The sequence below is a fragment of the Ranitomeya imitator genome, chromosome 10 (genome assembly GCF_032444005.1).
Source record: "Ranitomeya imitator isolate aRanImi1 chromosome 10, aRanImi1.pri, whole genome shotgun sequence".
NCBI classification, from domain to species: Eukaryota; Metazoa; Chordata; class Amphibia; order Anura; family Dendrobatidae; genus Ranitomeya; species Ranitomeya imitator.
This window is the reverse complement of record NC_091291.1, coordinates 81,641,899-81,660,795: the sequence shown is the minus strand read 5'-3', so window position 1 is coordinate 81,660,795 and position 18,897 is coordinate 81,641,899. Positions and strand designations below refer to the sequence as shown.

General features: G+C 43.2%; 1 protein-coding gene across 1 annotated transcript in view; it reads left to right on the top strand.

Moving 5' to 3' along the window:
• Window positions 1-18,897, top strand: part of NECTIN1 (nectin cell adhesion molecule 1) — a 160,947-nt gene that overhangs the window by 131,974 nt on the left and 10,076 nt on the right. The window contains exons 4-5 of the mRNA XM_069741744.1: window positions 229-346; window positions 9,059-9,210. Of these exons, the coding sequence (XP_069597845.1) occupies window positions 229-346; window positions 9,059-9,210 (270 nt within the window). The remainder of the gene's footprint in view (window positions 1-228; window positions 347-9,058; window positions 9,211-18,897) is intronic.

Genomic DNA, 18,897 nt, shown 5'->3' with positions numbered 1-18,897 from the left:
AAAAATGGAATGTCAAAAACGAAAAGATGGAGACATTTTTTTTTTTAATTCTCCATGTATGAGAAAAACGGATGACATTCGGACCACACTGATCAAAGTCTAATCAGAATAAAGGATCCGTTTTGGTTGTTTGAGGAAAAATCGGATGTGTGAATGAGCCGTATCGGTGAATATCACAACTGTCCCCAGCAAATGATGAGAGGTTGTACAATGTTCCTTTTCTTCCAGATGAGCCCCAAGTCTCCATTGAAGGCTTTGATGGCAATTGGTACGTGAAGCGTCCGGAGGTAAAGCTGACGTGCCGAGCGGATGCCAATCCCCCTGCTCACTCGTACACGTGGCGAACGTAAGCATGGCTCTTACTCCTTATTCTCGTGCCGTGGCCATTTCTGCTGGCTACTATATGTGAACTTTACATTACACTATGGGATACAGTTAACATCAAGTATTATTTAGTGATGAGGAATGTGCTCGTTACTCGAGATTTCCGAGAATGTTCAGGTGATCTCTGAGTATTTTGGGTGTGCTCAGAGATTATGTTTGAGTCACCGCAGCTGCATGATTTGTGGCTGCTAGACAGCCTGAATACATACAGAGATTGCCTGTTTGTTAGGGAATTCCCACATATAATCAGGCTGTCTAACAGCTGCAAATCCTGCAGCTGCGGGGACACAAACATAATCTACGAGCACACCCAAAATACTCGAACACCTGAGCATGCTCGGAAAGCTTGAGTAACGAGCACACTCGCTCATCAATAGTATTTTTCCATTTTTGAGCCTCGGATGTCAGATAACTGCACGGAGTCGATTTTGCATATCCATGATATCCGAGCTAATCTTCGGTTAATCCTACATTATTAATTGACTTTATCTCCTACAATTTAATAAAGCGGAGGCAGCACGGAATGATCGTCGCGATTGCTGCCAGCCATTGTCCCCGCTCTTCTCTCCATAGACTTTTTTAGTAAGCATTATTGCCTTCAGTCATCGCCAAAGTACAACAATGACTGTAAATAATGCGACTCTTATTAAAATGTCTGCTCATGTATGAGTCTGCAGAGGCCGCCGCAGACAATCATGTCTCGCTGTTGTGCTTGATAGAGAAAGCTAGAACAAAGGCGTCTGCAGATCAGAGATATACAAGAAAACAAGGGGCTTCACGAAAACTATCTGTGTCATTGTACATGAAGATATTAGGCTGAGCTGATTGATGTTTTATAGTTCTGCTCTGCTCTAGACAAAACATTTACCAAAATGGAAACTTTCACATAAATATTAGTGAAGACTGGAACGGATGAGGACAGCAGGGGTGTAGCTACAGGCAGGCTCGGACTGGCACATAGGAGAACCGGGGAATGCTCCGGTGGGCCCCTGTGCAAGTGTGAGATACCTCCATATTTTATGAGCAGTACGTGGCACTATCTACTTGAATCACTATGTACAGACAAAGGCGACATCTTATTCATCTAACAATCTGCACAGTCCATTGTTATATACATTTGTTGTTAAGGATAATGTCACATTTGTATGAAGCTGGAGATGGTTACTGGTAGGTGCTTGGCACCCCAGTTGTGAGATTTTTTTCAAAAATGCCTTAATGGAACGTGGGGACCTGGAGTTTGTTACTGGTGGGCCCTTGGCTTCCCAGCCCGACAGTGGATGTATATTTGTGGGGTACACCGCAGGAGGACACTGATAATATGGGCGTAGATCTGTATATGCCATATGCATGGTGTACACTTGACTCTATGATCCCTTATTATGTGTGCCCGACAGTTTCATTTTAGCAATAGGCTGTAACAAAAGCCGACACCTGTATGTCCAACTAGTAAGGCAAGTGTAAAGGGTAAATCTAGAGTGTGTGTGGATATATCAAGAAAGAAATATATCTTGGTACCGTGTTAGCCAGTAGATAGAAAAATATTTAGAATTGAGAGCCCTCAGTGGTTGATACCTTTGTGGATATATCGGGAGACTCCCATCTCTCTGCATTATATTATATCACATTAAAGAGGGCTTTCATCAAATTTTTCATGTTAAACTGGACACACGATGTAACAATTTTAAAATTTTTTTGCCCTTCCAATACAGAGGTGTTAGCAACCAAAGTGCAATTGTAAAGTGGTGCAGAATAAGTTGGAGCTGTATAAATGCAATTATTATTATTATTGGCATCTAATGAGTTAACTTTGGCTAAGTCCAAGTGGGCGTTACCAGACAGATGTTAGTGGGGCGTGTACTTCTCCCTGTATGAGTTACTATATGATAACACTCCCCGGGATTTCCAATATCTTCTCATCGGAGAGGCGAAATTGGGGAAAACAAAATGTTTTATTCCACTCTGCAGTCACCGTTACATGCGTCCAGCTCGACATGAAAAACTTAGTTAAACCAACAAGAAGGTTCAATCATCTTTATGCATTGTCAACCTCACAGATCAATGAGACTTCCAGCTCCCACATACACTAACCGTCTAGTGACCATCTTCTTAACCTGTCACATAGAGCGACGACGCACATGTCAGAGACTTGTCGAGGGTCTCTAAGTTCACTTTTTACTTGTAATATTGTGAATGTTTTGACAACAATACATAAAGTTATGGCCAAACAGTCTGGACAGTGGATGAAATCAGCCTCATATTAGGAGATGACTGAGCGTCAGCCGTAATTAGGAGTAATAACAATCAGACGAAGTGTCAGAAGATAATGAGGCTCCTCTCCTCTGCTGATGATGCCTAATGGGGTAATTAAATTTCTCCTCCATCTGCCATTTTAATAGTAGGAGTCAGTCCGCTTTGCACCGAGGGGTAAATCCTATAATAGCATTATAACCTGGAGTTGCTTGTAATGAACTTTTATATCAAAGTTTATTACAGAGATTTCTCTCCTGATCTAGTCATACTTGTGCCTAGGACTATGACTATAACAAGGTGCGCAGGTACTGCACCTAGAGGAAAGGAGTCTTTACTGAAACAGCAGTGGAACTGTGCTGGAGACACCTGTCATGGTATATAGTGATGTCCTGTTATTTAGTCCATTGCTGAACACAGAAAGATTTACATACAACAACCTGCACACACCCAAACATACAGTATAATAAAGATATCCCATGTGTTAAATAGAGATATACAAGAAGTATAACCTACCTGTGAAATACGGGATGAGAGCCTCAACTACAACACCTCTAGTACCAAAGTGATGGAATACAAAACAGTAGAGTAATGAAGCAATGGCATCAATAAAAATAATACACCAAAGCATAAATAATAAATGCAGGAGAATGAATTCAAAATCAACAATCAATAATACATATATCCAAAATACAAAAAAAAAAAAATAAGAAAATGAGGCAATATTTAAGAGAGTGACAAAGGATGGGTAATGCCTGGAGGTCCTCAACGCTGACTAAGTGGCACGAGGAAGCAGCATTAGATGGGATTTTTTATCTCCTGGCATTTCCCAACCCTATCTTAAGTATAGGTTAATTTTCTTATTAATGAACTATATTTTGTATATATACATGTGGTTAAAATGGTTGGTACTAGGGTTGAGCGAAACGGGTCGGCCATTTTCAGAAGTCGCCGACTTTTGGCAAAGTCGGGTTTCATGAAACCCGACCCGACCCTGTGTGGGGTCGGCCATGAAGTCGGCGATCTTCTGAATCTGGAATCGGAATTCCGATACCGATTCCCGATATGTTTAAGATATTGGGAATTGGTATCGGAATTCAGATTTAAGTGTAAAATAAAGAATAAAAATAAAAAATATTGCTATACTCACCCTCGGACGCGCCCTGGTTGTAACCCGCAGACTTCCTTCCTAAGAATCAGCGCTTGAAGGACCTTTCGATGACGTCACGGCTTCTGATTGGTCGCGTGACGCCCATGTGACCGCTCACGCGACCAATCAGAAGCCGTGACGTCATCGAAAGGTCCTACAAGCGCTGATTCTTAGGAAGGAAGGCTCCCGGTTACAACCAGGGCGCGTCCGAGGGTGACTATAGCAATATTTGTTATTCTTTATTTTCCACATTAATATGGATCGCAGGGCCTGAAGGAGAGTTTCCTCTCCTTCAGACCCTGGGAACCATTAGAAACCCAATGCACTGCATTGGGTTTCGTGTTTCGGCCGACCCCGACTTTTCTATAGGATCGGCCGATTTCACTCGACCCGACTTTTGAAAAAGTCGGGTTTCGTGAAATCTGACCCGATCCTATAAAAACAAAAGTCGCTCAACCCTAGTTGGTACCCCTCAGTCAATGATAGAAAAAAACCACAATGGTCACAGAAATAACTTGAATCTGACAAAAGTAATAATAAATAAAATATCTATGAAAATGAACAAATGAAAGTCAGACGTTGCTTTTCAACCATACTTCCACAGAATAAAAAAAAATAAAACTCATGAAATAGGCCTGGACAGAAATAATGGTACCCCTGAAAATAATGTGACAAAAGGGACATGTTAAATCGTGGTGTGTCCACTAACTAGCATCACAGGTGTCTACAATCTTGGAATCAGTGAGTGGCCTGTATATAGGGCTACAGATACTCGCTGTTCTGTTTGCTGACATAGTGTGTATCACACTCAACATGAACGAGAGGAAGCGAAGGAAAGAGTTGTGTCAGGAGATTAGAAATAAAATTATTGACAAACATGTTAAAGGTAAAAGTTATAAGACCATCTCCAAGCAGCTTGATGTTCCTGTGACTACTGTTCCCCATATTATTCAGAAATTTAAAATCCATGGGACTGTAGCCAACCTCCCTGGACGTGGCCACAAGAGGAAAATTGATGACAAATCAAAGAGACGGATAATACGAATGGTAACAAAAGAGCCCAGAAAAACTTCTAAACAGATTAAAGGTGAATCTCAAGCTCAAGGAACATCAATGTCAGATCACAACATCCGTCGTTGTATGAGCCGTAGTGGACTTCATGGGAGACTACCAAGGAGGACACCATTTTTGAAAAAAAAAAAGCCAGACTGGAATTTGCCAAACGACATGTTGACAAGCTACAAAGCTTCTGGGAGAATGTCCTATGGACAGATGAGACAGAAATAGAACTTTTTGGCAAGACACATCAGCTCCATGTTCACAGATGGAAAAATGAAGCATATCAAGAAAAGAACACTGTCCCTACTGTGAAACATGGAGGAGGCTCTGTCATGTTCTGGGGCTGCTTTGCTGCATCTGGCACAGAGTGTCTAGAATCTGTGCAGGTACAATTAAATATCCAGACTATCAAGGGATTCTAGAGAGAAATGTGCTCCCCAGTGTCAGAAAACTTGGTCTCAGGTTACAGGATAATGACCCAAAACACACAGATCCAAGAATGGCTAAGAGGAAAACATTGGACTACTCTGAAGTGGCCTTCTATGAGCTCTGACCTAAATTCTATTGCACATTTTTGGAAAGAGCTGAAACATGCCATCTGGAAAAGGCAACCTTCAAACATGAGACAACTGGAGCAGTTTGCTCTTGAGGAGTGGCCAAAATACCTGTCGAGAGGTGCAGAAGTCTCATTGACAGTTACAGGAATCGTTTGATTGCAGTGATTGCCTCAAAAGGTTGTGCAACAAAATATTAAGCTAAGGGTACCATCATTTCTGTCCTGGCCTATTTCATGAGTTTTATTTTTTTAAAATTCAGTGGAAGCATGGTTGAAAAGCAATGTCTGACTTTCATTTGCTCATTTTCATAGATACTTTATCTATGAGGGTCTCATCCTGTAATTTATGGATAGGTTAAACAGGTTACATCCTTTGACCATACATTGGTTTATGGCTTTGTTTTTGTTTGTTACATTGTTTTAATCTGTGTTTTGTTTTGCTTTGTTTTACTTTGTTCACCTGTAATGAAGACTAGAGGTATCCATCTACCCTACATTATTCCACCTCACCCTATAATTCTAGGATTGGGACTGTGCGACATTCTCTTTTGAAGGCCTCTTTATGACATTGCTTATGTGGTCTGCAGACCAATCTTCGACTATCAATGGGCTGATGATAGACCTTCATTCCAGCCTCCATTTCCCTCTTGTTCTGCACCATGACAGTGTGTGAGAGCAGTGATGTAAGGTCAATTGAGCACCTGTACATGGACTCCTGGCTCGCAGCCCAATGTCATGCAAATGCCTTCTGATGGTTTGTGCAGGCTCTGTTTCACGCTTAAGGTTTGATATGTGATGTCCAATTTCACTTTCAATACAGAATGGACAAAATCATGGAACAGTAGTTTGGAGAAATGACCAAAGTGTCCCAGGAACCGTTTTTTAGTATGACAACCCTAGCCCGCATAGTGCATGTGCTACAGTGAGCAGCCTGCGTGGCCTAAATGTGCTACCATGACATACAGCGTCTCCGCACTTGTCTCCTATCAACCATATCTGTTGCGTCAAGGGTTGGCAATTGAAAAGGGAGATGCCAGCGGCAGATCTTGATGATTTGTTGCCGAAGTGCATTCAACATTTACAGTGGGGCAAAAAAGTATTTAGTCAGTTAGCAATAGTGCAAGTTCCACCACTTAAAACGATGAGAGGCGTCTGTAATTTACATCATAGGTAGACCTCAACTATGGGAGACAAACTGAGAGAAAAAAAACAGAAAATCACATTGTCTGTTTTTTTTATCATTTTTTTGCATATTATGGTGGAAAATAAGTATTTGGTCAGAAACAAACAATCAAGATTTCTGGCTCTCACAGACCTGTAACTTCTTCTTTAAGAGTCTCCTCTTTCCTCCACTCATTACCTGTAGTAATGGCACCTGTTTAAACTTGTTATCAGTATAAAAAGACACCTGTGCACACCCTCAAACAGTCTGACTCCAAACTCCACTATGGTGAAGACCAAAGAGCTGTCAAAGGACACCAGAAACAAAATTGTAGCCCTGCACCAGGCTGGGAAGACTGAATCTGCAATAGCCAACCAGCTTGGAGTGAAGAAATCAACAGTGGGAGCAATAATTAGAAAATGGAAGACATACAAGACCACTGATAATCTCCCTCGATCTGGGGCTCCACGCAAAATCCCACCCCATGGGGTCAGAATGATCACAAGAACGGTGAGCAAAAATCCCAGAACCACGCGGGGGGACCTAGTGAATGAACTGCAGAGAGCTGGGACCAATGTAACAAGGCCTACCATAAGTAACACACTACGCCACCATGGACTCAGATCCTGCAGTGCCAGACGTGTCCCACTGCTTAAGCCAGTACATGTCCGGGCCCGTCTGAAGTTTGCTAGAGAGCATTTGGATGATCCAGAGGAGTTTTGGGAGAATGTCCTATGGTCTGATGAAACCAAGCTGGAACTGTTTGGTAGAAACACAACTTGTCGTGTTTGGAGGAAAAAGAATACTGAGTTGCATCCATCAAACACCATACCTACTGTAAAGCATGGTGGTGGAAACATCATGCTTTGGGGCTGTTTCTCTGCAAAGGGGCCAGGACGACTGATCCGGGTACATGAAAGAATGAATGGGGCCATGTATCGTGAGATTTTGAGTGCAAACCTCCTTCCATCAGCAAGGGCATTGAAGATGAAACGTGGCTGGGTCTTTCAACATGACAATGATCCAAAGCACACCGCCAGGGCAACGAAGGAGTGGCTTCGTAAGAAGCATTTCAAGGTCCTGGAGTGGCCTAGCCAGTCTCCAGATCTCAACCCTATAGAAAACCTTTCTACAGGAGATCTGCATGGAGGAATGGGCCAACATACCAACAACAGTGTGTGGCAACCTTGTGAAGACTTACAGAAAACGTTTGACCTCTGTCATTGCCAACAAAGGATATATTACAAAGTATTGAGATGAAATTTTGTTTCTGACCAAATACTTATTTTCCACCATAATATGCAATAAAATGTTAAAAAAACAGACAATGTGATTTTCTGTTTTTTTTTCTCTGTTTGTCTCCCATAGTTGAGGTCTACCTATGGTGTAAATTACAGACGCCTCTCATCTTTTTAAGTGGTGGAACTTGCACTATTGCTGACTGGCTAAATACTTTTTTGCCCCACTGTATGTCCAAAGACATACTGATAGTGAATTTATATTGTGAGCCCCATTGGGGACAGCGATGATAATGTGTGTAAAGCACTGCGGAATATGTTAGCGCTATATAAAAATAAAGATTAATATTATTTATTAACATAGTGGTACATTTCTCAGACAACCATTAATAACCTCATTGATAGCAGCCAAGGCTGGAAGTGCGGAGATTTCTGCATCTGGCACTCAAGCTTGATTCTGAATAAATAGAGAAGTTTTGAAAATGTTGTTTCCTTTTTTCCACCATATGCATGTCATGAACATGTCTATCCATCCTGTGATTTCCTTAATTTCATATGAATACGTGACTTTTATGTATTTTTCTGGCATGTGTTATCTGTTTTTATCACATGTGGGAAAATAAAGTGGTCAGCTCTTTAAGTTTACCTTAAAACCACCAATTTGCTGAATGATTCTGCTGAAAGTTGAAATCTGCAACTGCTCCTGGACTCCAACATCAACCATACTGTCTGCCGCTATACTACACTGTCCTGGAACATAGTTTCATAGTATGAAGATTGAAGTTAGACATAAATCCATCAAGTTCAACCTATAGCCTAAGATGTTGATCCAGAAGAAGGCAAAAAACCCATGACGCAGACACTAGTAGCTCCATATTCAGGGAAATATTCCTTCCCGACTCCACATACGGCGCTCAGACTAGTTCCCTGGAACAAATCCCTATCACAGAATCTAATACTCATAACCTGAAACATTATATTTTTCAAGAAAGGCGTCCAGACCCCTCTTGAACTTTTGTAAGTCCCTGCATACTATTCGGTGTCAGTTGTCAATTTGCTAAAACTTTTCCAAAAGGGAAAAACAAGAGTATCATTAATTTTTATAAACCTGCTAAGCATTACTATTTGTATTGGAAATGCAAGAATTTGCTCATCTGTGCATCTCGATAAGGCTGAGGGGTCGTAAATAATGGCTCGTACTATGTAGAATATCATTATTCCTTTAACCCCTTTATGATATTAATGATTTATTCTTTACGCAGGGCTAACGGGACCCTTCCAGACAGCGCAGATGTGAAAAATAACACAATCTTTTTCCGGGGCCCAGTAACCTACAGCATCTCGGGAACATATCTGTGTGAGGCCACAAACGCCATTGGAAGCCAAATCGGTCAGGTGGAGGTTAACGTTACAGGTAAATGAATGTCCCTTCACATTAGATTGCCGATAATGGTGACTTATTAGAAAAACTGCATAAAAATGTCACAGGGTTTGTCATGAATGATCCATCTACGGAATTGGGATGGAGGTTCTAGGAAAGTGCTGAAGATTTACTGGAAAACTAGAAGAGAAAAAGCCTCTTTCTGTTACAATTAAAAGGTTGCGACTACAATTTGCTTTTCTTGAAGAACATAAGAAATCTAGACGGGATGGGTCCTGAGTGTAGTAATGGGAAAACATGTTTCATCACCAAAGGCAACACTGCGGAAATAGGAATATTCTGATTAATGTAATGGTTACAACATAGATAAGGAGAACGTATTGGAACAAATGGAAGAAGTGCTGACAAAATCCTAATGATTGTGTTTATTCGTAAGGATGTTTGCTTAATTCTTTTTTTGTTGTTGTTGCTTGTGGTGTCAAGAATCCCTGGGAAAGCAGATAATGAGAGCTGCTGATCTGCGGGAGCTCCTAATGGATGTGCCGTCTTGGGATTATTTTTTTTATATAAATACAATTTCTAAACATTGTTGTCTACACTGACTAAAGGCAAGAATATGAGCCGTCTTCTGCCAGGTTTTCATGTTTGCACATTCATAAATGCAAGGAAGACAGAAATTGTCTGCCTTGTCCAACGCCACGCTATGACCACTAGTAGAGTGGTCGCCACAGGTGACAGGCACCCAAATTTACGAGGGCACAACATTTTACTCCATCTCGCTACTGCCAGCATTGTCTCCTGTACAGTGACTGCTAGGGTCAGGATTAAGGACCCCACATTACACTAATATTTATTTATTGAACAGTACTGTTGGATCGTCTGACAGTCTTATGTGTATGGGGGACTCCCAATTTTACCCCAACAGATGATATTTGGGAGATGAGGGTCAGGCAATTTTGAATTTTAATGCCTGACTCTTTTATTATTCATGAGATAAGCCACTAGCATTCTGACAGCATGGTTCTCCACTTTTTCCTTTGAAAAGACATCAACATTTGTCTGAACTGAATGATCATGTGTTTGGAGGTATCATGAGAGTTATCTCCTATCTAATGTGTATAAAGGCCTTTAGGGATAAGGCAAGGGATATGGTTAGGGATGTGGCTTGGCTGAAGGCAAGGGATAGGGTTAGGGCTTGGCTAAAGGCAAGGGATATGGTTAGGGATGTGGCTTGGCTAAAGGCTAGGGATATGGTTAGGGTTAGGGCTTGGCTAAAGGCTAGGGATATGGATAGGAGTTAGTTAAAGGCTAGGGATATGTGGAGCGCCCGCTAGGGCCTAGGGGTACTCAGTACCGGGTCCGGTCTTCATTAAAGGGGTGGTTATGATGGCAGCGACCCGGCCCGTCACCCTGGGTGTCCAAATTAAAGGAAAAGTCTTCAAAGGGGTTTTTAGAAGTAAGAATGTTCGTGACGCCACCTGTGGTATTGGGGTGACCGATGCTGCTTAAAGGGGTCCTCTGGGGTGATGTTATGGCAGCAGGGATGGTATGGCTTCCCACAGGTGAAGCTGGGTCCCCAGGGCTCCCGGTGTATTTGGCAAAGATGGTGTGGTGCCAGAAATAAACAGAGGACACAGGGTTGCAGTCTCTTTACGTGTTTACTGGTAATTGATGGCCACAGTCCAGGGTACCGGTAACAGATGTTGGTGAGGTCCGATCAGCCTGGAAGCGATCCCCTTTTCCAGGTGAGGTTATAAGCCTTCCTTCTGGCACTGTAAGGCGAGTCCCTTGCTGCCTATAGCTTCTTACAAGGTTCTCTCTTTCCCTGCCCTAAGACAGTACCCGCATGGTAGGCAACACGAGCCTTTTTACAGGTGTCTCTCAGGTGACTCCGGGCTCTGTATGTTGCTGTGCCTTCGGGTGTGGGTGCGGACAGACTACCTAGAATCTTCTGCCCTCTAGTTCTGCTATGGGACACACAGTTCCATACAGCCTCGGGCTCCCGGTGCCGAGTTCCTGCGCTTCAGCATAGAAGGAACCCAGTCACAGCTCCCTTCCAGCTCTTTAATTCTCCTGTGCTTAGTCCCTCTGTTACAGGTGCAATGCTGTCTTCTCCTCCTCCCTGGCTTGGAGCTGTAGCACTCTGTGGCTGCACGGCCCCAGCTCCTCTCTCTTCCAACTCAGTCCTTCACTGTCTGTTACAGACTCAACTAAACTAACTCTTCCTCCAAGCCAGAATATATATATCCAGGGAAGCTCTGCTGAAACGGGTTCAGAGCTCCTCCTTCTGGCCTGGAGTCAGAACCTGTTGCATGTATTGTGCTACCTGTTAAAGGCATCACCCTCCCTGAAAGGAAAGCGACACCACTGTAACAGCCGGTTTCCTGGGGTGTTACATATGGTAAGGACTAGGACTTGACTAAAGGCTAGGGATATGGTTAGGTTAGAGCTTGGCTAAAGGCTTGGGATTTGGTTAGGGCTAGGACTTAACTAAAGGTTAGGGAAATGGTTAGAGCTTGGCTAAAGGCTAGCGATATAGTTATGGCTAGGGCTTGGCTAAAGGCTAGGGATATGGTTAAGGCTTGGCTAAAGACTGGGGATATGGTTAGGGCTTGGCTAAAGGCTAGGGATGTGGTTAAGGCTAGGGCTTGGCTAAAGCGTTAGGGATATGGTTAGGGCTTGGATAAAGGCTAGGGATATGGATAGGGCTTGGCTAAAGGCTAGGGATATGGTTAGGGCTTGGTTAAAGGCTAGGAATATGGTTGGGGATTAGGTTACAGTATTACAGTTGTTATATAAAAAACAAAAACATGTAAAAAAAAAAGTAAAAGTATAACAATGTATTAAGTTTTATTTAAAAGTATTTAAGTGTGTTTTCAGCAAAAAGCAGAATACATGTGTATGGGGAATAAGAGGCCTAATACTGGACGGGTAGAGGAGAGCCCAGAGAGTGCTAAAGGTTTACATGTCCAGGAGTATAAAATACCTGCCTTGTCCAGGGCACTGGCAGCTCGCACCTTGCCACAGGTTTCCGGTCGACATTGTCATATCCTCTGTCACTGTGATAGCCTACCTAAATGATGACCACACGCAATCGGTTATCAAAATCCCAGGATGACCTGGATTGAAAATTGACTGGCAGAAGTTTAACCCCTTAGTGACCGAGCCAAATTTTTGAAATCTGACCAGTGTCACTTTATGTGGTAATAACTCTGCAACGCTTCAACAAATCCCAGTGATTTTGAGATTGTTTTTTCGTGACACATTATACTTTATGATAATGGTAAATTTAGTTCAACATTTTTTGTGTTTATTTATAAAAAATATCAAAAATTTGAGAAAAATGTTAAAAAATTAGCAATTTTCTAAATTTGAATGATTATCCCTTTAATCCAGATAGTCATACAACAGCAAACCATTAATAAATAACATTTCCCACATATCTGCTTTACATCAGCACCATTTGTAAAATGTTATTTTATTTTGTTAGCATTTTAGGAGGTTTAAAAATGTAGCAGCAATTTTTCATTTTTTCAAAGAAATTTACAAAATTTATTTTTTTAGGGACTTATCCATGTTTGAAGTGACTTTAGGGGTCCCATATATTGGGAAACCCACAAACGTGATACCATTTTAAAAACAGCACCCCTAAACATATTGAAAACTGCTGTCAGGTAGTTTATTAACCCTTCAGGTGCTTTACAGGAATTAATGCAAAGTGGCATGACAGAAATGAAAATGTGTATTTTTACCACCTAAGTGTTGCTAACTTCTAAACAGATTACTACAGCCGTCAGACTCTAAGGCCACTATTTGGTCATGAATTGCCATTGCAAACATCAGGACAACAAAATCATGATCTGAGGGCACCAATTGTGACAAAGAAGAAGCCCCCACACTCTGTTAACCATTTATAATGATGTAGTCACTATTGACAGCAGCATCTAAGGGGTTAAACAGATTTAGATGGTGCAAATACTGATCGTGGCTGGTACAGCAAGTTGTCAGCTATAGTGTACAACCAACAGATGCTGGATTGTCATCTGTATGGGGAGGCTATTCTCTTATATCTCAGGTCAGTTAAAAGACGTATTGGCGGTCATTAAGGGGTTAATAAGGAGGGAACCCATGCACATGGAGGTATTATTATTCCGCTTTATTTACAGCTATAATCAGGCTCTGTTATGGGTGTGTGGGTCTAACTGGCATTTTCTTTTGCCTCTAATTCACCCAACCATCTTATATTTATGATATACATAGCAAAACAGAAAAATCACTGTCTACAATAAAAATGTCCTAATATCTTCCAATCTTCACCCTGACCATCTAACAAAATTAATAGACTCATATTTCCTGCTGAGTAGAGATGACTCTTCAGTAGTTATTTCTTTTACTAGAGCTTTCACTGACATCGCATCATCGCATGCAGGATTATATGACCCATGTGGTTGATAATAACCTAATATCTGAATGTTCTTAACAGAAGTTCAGATACCCTGCCCCCAAACACCTATATCACATGTACAAAAAATAGAATTAAAAATTTACATTCGGCTTTAAACTGTCAGTGTAAACTTATGGCCTTGTAGGGATATACCGCCTATCAAAAATTGCTGCATCCATTATGTAGAAACGGAAGTTTAATCAACTTTTCTTATGCCTTTGCTAGGTACACTGTTGGCACTGTAGGTGAGGTCAAGAGACTCACTGTTCAGTTTCCCTCATTCACTTTGCATGCCCCGCCTTCTTTGGCGATTGACAGTACTGACCTGCCGGAAGCCAGCACTGTCTGTGGAGAAAGCTCAGGCAAGCCAGAGCTGTTTGCGGAGAAAGCTCAGGCAAGCCAGCGCTGTCTGCGGAGAAAGCTCAGGCAAGCCAGCACTGTCTATGGAGAAAGCTCAGGCAAGCTAGCACTGTCTACAGAGAAAGCTCAAGCAAGCCAGCACTGTCTGTGGAGAAAGCTCAGGCAAGCCAGCACTGTCTACGGAGAAAGCTCAGGCAAGCCAGCACTGTCTGCAGAGATGGTTCAGGCAAGCCAGCACTGTCTGCGGAGAAAGCTCAGGCAAGCCAGCACTGTCTACGGAGAAAGCTCAGGCAAGCCAGCACTGTCTGCAGAGATGGTTCAGGCAAGCCAGCACTGTCTGCGGAGAAAGCTCAGGCAAGCCAGCACTGTATGCAGAGAAAGCTCAGGCAAGCCAGAACTGTCCGCGGAGAAAGCTCAGGCAAGCCAGCACTGTTTGTGGAGAAAGCTCAGGTAAACCAGCACTTTCTATGAAGAAAGCTCAAGCAAGCCAGCACTGTCTGCGGAGATGGTTCAGGCAAGCCAGCACTGTCTGTGGAGAAAGCCCAGGCAAGCCAACACTGTCTGCGGAGAAAGTTCAGGCAAGCCAGCACTGTCTGCAAAGAAAGCTCAGGCAAGCCAGCACTGTCTACGGAGAAAGCTCAGGCAAGCCAGCACTATCTGTGGAGAATGTTCAGGCAAGCAAGCGCTGTCTGCGGAGAAAGCTCAGGCAAGCCAGCACTGTCTGCAGAGATGGTTCAGGCAAGCCAGCACTGTCTGCGGAGAAAGCTCAGGCAAGCCAGCACTGTCTACGGAGAAAGCTCAGGCAAGCCAGCACTGTCTGCAGAGATGGTTCAGGCAAGCCAGCACTGTCTGCGGAGAAAGCTCAGGCAAGCCAGCACTGTATGCAGAGAAAGCTCAGGCAAGCCAGCACTGTCTACGGAGAAAGCTCAGGCAAGCCAGCACTGTCTGCAGAGATGGTTCAGGCAAGCCAGCACTGTCTGCGGAGAAAGCTCAGGCAAGCCAGCACTGTATGCAGAGAAAGCTCAGGCAAGCCAGCACTGTCCGCGGAGAAAGCTCAGGCAAGCCAGCACTGTTTGTGGAGAAAGCTCAGGTAAACCAGCACTTTCTATGGAGAAAGCTCAAGCAAGCCAGCACTGTCTGCGGAGATGGTTCAGGCAAGCCAGCACTGTCTGTGGAGAAAGCCCAGGCAAGCCAGCACTGTCTGCGGAGAAAGTTCAGGCAAGCCAGCACTGTCTGCAAAGAAAGCTCAGGCAAGCCAGCACTGTCTACGGAGAAAGCTCAGGCAAGCCAGCACTATCTGTGGAGAATGTTCAGGCAAGCAAGCGCTGTCTGCGGAGAAAGCTCAGGCAAGTCAGCGCTATCTAAGGAGAAAGCTCAGGCAAGCCAGCACTGTCTGTGGAGAAAGCTCAGGCAAACGAGCACTCTCTGCAAAGAAAGCTCAGGCAAGCCAGCACTGTCTACGGAGAAAGCTCAGGCAAGCCAGCACTGTCTGTGGAGAATGTTCAGGCAAGCCAGCGCTGTCTGCAGAGAAAGCTCAGGCAAGCCAGCGCTGTCTGCGGAGAAAGCTCAGGCAAGCTAGCACTGTCTGCGGAGAAAGCTCAGGCAAGCCAGCACTGTCTGTGGAGAATGTTCAGGCAAGCCAGCGCTGTCTGCAGAGAAAGCTCAGGCAAGCCAGCGCTGTCTGCGGAGAAAGCAAAGGCAAGCCAGCACTGTCTATGGAGAAAGCTCAGGCAAGCCAGCACTGTCTATGGAGAAAGCTCAGGCAAGCCAGCACTGTCTATGGAGAAAGCTCAGGCAAGCCAGCACTGTCTGTGGAGAATGTTCAGGCAAGCCAGCGCTGTCTGCGGAGAAAGCTCAGGCAAGCCAGCACTGTCTGCGGAGAAAGCTCAGGCAAGCCAGAACTGTCTGCGGAGAAAGCTCAGGCAAGCCAACACTTTCATTCACCAGTGATGGAGTCGGGTGCATGCCAATTAGTGGGTGAAATGGTGCACTGAGCCCCGGGTCCATGCTACACGTTTCTACAGAATGGGGGCCTCATTCAGACATTTTGTTTCCATGTAACGTGCTCTATCCGTGGTTTTCACAGATATAAGACATACCCATTGTATTCTGTGGCCAAGTTGTTTTGTGAACCATGTGTCTCCACAAATAAATCACAGGGACATGTCCATTTTTTTTTATCCAAGTCATTGATCAAAATTACCCATACAGTGGTGTATGGGTCCATGAGAAATCACTGAACACATGCTTGGAGTCCATGTCATGTCCGTTTTTAAAATTGTAGAGGAGAAGCTTTGTAATTTTTTTTAATTTTTTTTACATCAAAAGCACTGATGAAACCCTGATGATAAAACCTGACACACGACCAATCACTGATGAAACCCTGATGATAAAACCTGACACACGACCAATCTCTGATGAAACCCTGATGATAAAACCTGACACACGGACCAATCACTGATGAAACCCTGATGATAAAACCTGACACACGGACCAATCACTGATGAAACCCTGATGATAAAACCTGACACACGGACCAATCGCTGATGAAACCCTGATGATAAAACCTGACACACGGACCAATCACTGATGAAACCCTGATGATAAAGCCTGACACATGACCAATCACTGATGAAACCCTGATGATAAAACCTGACACACGACCAATCACTGATGAAACCCTGATGATAAAGCCTGACACACGGACCAATCACTGATGAAACCCTGATGATAAAACCTGACACACGGACCAATCGCTGATGAAACCCTGATGATAAAACCTGACACACGGACCAATCACTGATGAAACCCTGATGATAAAGCCTGACACATGACCAATCACTGATGAAACCCTGATGATAAAACCTGACACACGACCAATCACTGATGAAACCCTGATGATAAAACCTGACACACGACCAATCACTGATGAAACCCTGATGATAAAGCCTGACACATGACCAATCACTGATGAAACCCTGATGATAAAACCTGACACACGACCAATCACTGATGAAACCCTGATGATAAAGCCTGACACATGACCAATCACTGATGAAACCCTGATGATAAAACCTGACACACGACCAATCACTGATGAAACCCTGATGATAAAGCCTGACACATGACCAATCACTGATGAAACCCTGATGATAAAACCTGACACACGACCAATCACTGATGAAACCCTGATGATAAAGCCTGACACACGACCAATCACTGATGAAACCCTGATGATAAAGCCTGACACATGACCAATCACTGATGAAACCCTGATGATAAAACCTGACACACGGACCAATCTCTGATGAAACCCTGATGATAAAACCTGACACACGACCAATCTCTGATGAAACCCTGATGATAAAGCCTGACAGACGGACCAATCTCTGATGAAACCCTGATGATAAAACCTGACACACGGACCAATCGCTGATGAAACCCTGATGATAAAGCCTGACAGACGGACCAATCTCTGATGAAACCCTGATGATGAAAACTGACACACGGACCAATCACTGATGAAACTCGTACCCAAAACTCTGATGAAAATCAGATTTTTTGCGTAAAAAAAAATCACAGATGTCTGATTGAGGCATACTGATGTCATTTTTATCAGGGCTATGTCCCTTATTAGACTTTGTGCTTAGTTTAGACTGTTAGTTTAGTCTGACAGACTCCCTATAGTTACTTTTAAAAAAATGTAATAAAAGAAATATAAAAGTTTGAATCACCGTCCTCTTTACATTTGGTATCGTGACCCACGTCCGTCACAGTCCTATCAAATTATAAAATTAATAAACCTGTTTATTAATTGAAACTCCAGATTTTCTGTTTTGATGCCACACATCCCCAAAAATTGTAAAAAGAAAACTGAACAAAAATTCTATATACCCCCATACAGCTCGCCAAGCAAAAAGCAAGTTGTCCTTATCTTCATCAAAGGAAAAAAATAAGAAAGTTAAAGGTCTCAGGAAATGGTGACACAAACCAAAGTGTACGTTTTCTTTTCAAATTACAGAACTAAATATCTCTCTCTATCTATCTCTATCTATCTATCTATATATACACACACAGTGGGTACGGAAAGTACTTAGACCCCTTTAAATATTTCACTCTTTGTTTCATTGCAGCCTTTTGGGAACTTCAGAAAAGTTTCAAAAAAGTTAATTATTTTTCTCATTAATGTACACTCTGCACCCCATCTTGACTGAAATTGAGCTAGTACAGCCATGAGTCTTCTTGGGAATGATGCAACAAGTTTTTCACACCAGGATTTGGGGATCCTCTGACATTCTTCCTTGCAGATCCTCTCCAGTTCCGTCAGGTTGGATGGTGAACGTTGGCAGACAGCCATTTTCAGGTCTCTCCAGAGATGTTCAATTGGGTTTAGGTCAGGGCTCTGGCTGGGCCAGTCAGGAATGGTCACAGTGTTATGAAGCCACTCCTTTGTTATTTTAGCTGTGTGCTTAGGGTCATTGTCTTGTTGGAAGGTGAACCTTCGGCCAAGTCTGAGGTCCAGAGCACTCTGGAAGAGGTTTTCATCCAGGATATCCCTGTACTTAGCTGCATTCATGTTTCCTTCAATGACAACCAGTCGTCCTTTCTGTGCAGCTTTAAAATGCCCCATAGCATGATGCTGCCACCACCATTTTTCACTTTTGGGATTGTATTGGGCAGGTGATGAGCAGTGCCTGGTTTTCTCCACATATACTGCTTAGAATTATCACCAAAAATGTCTATCTTCGTCTCATCAGACCAGAGAATCTTATTTCTCATAGTCTGGGAGCCCTTCATGTGCATTTTTTTTAGCAAACTCTATGCGGACTTTCATATGTCTTGCACTAAGGAGAGGCTTCCGTTGGGCCACTCTGCCATAAAGGCCTGACTGGTGGAGGGCTGCAGTGAACTTTCTC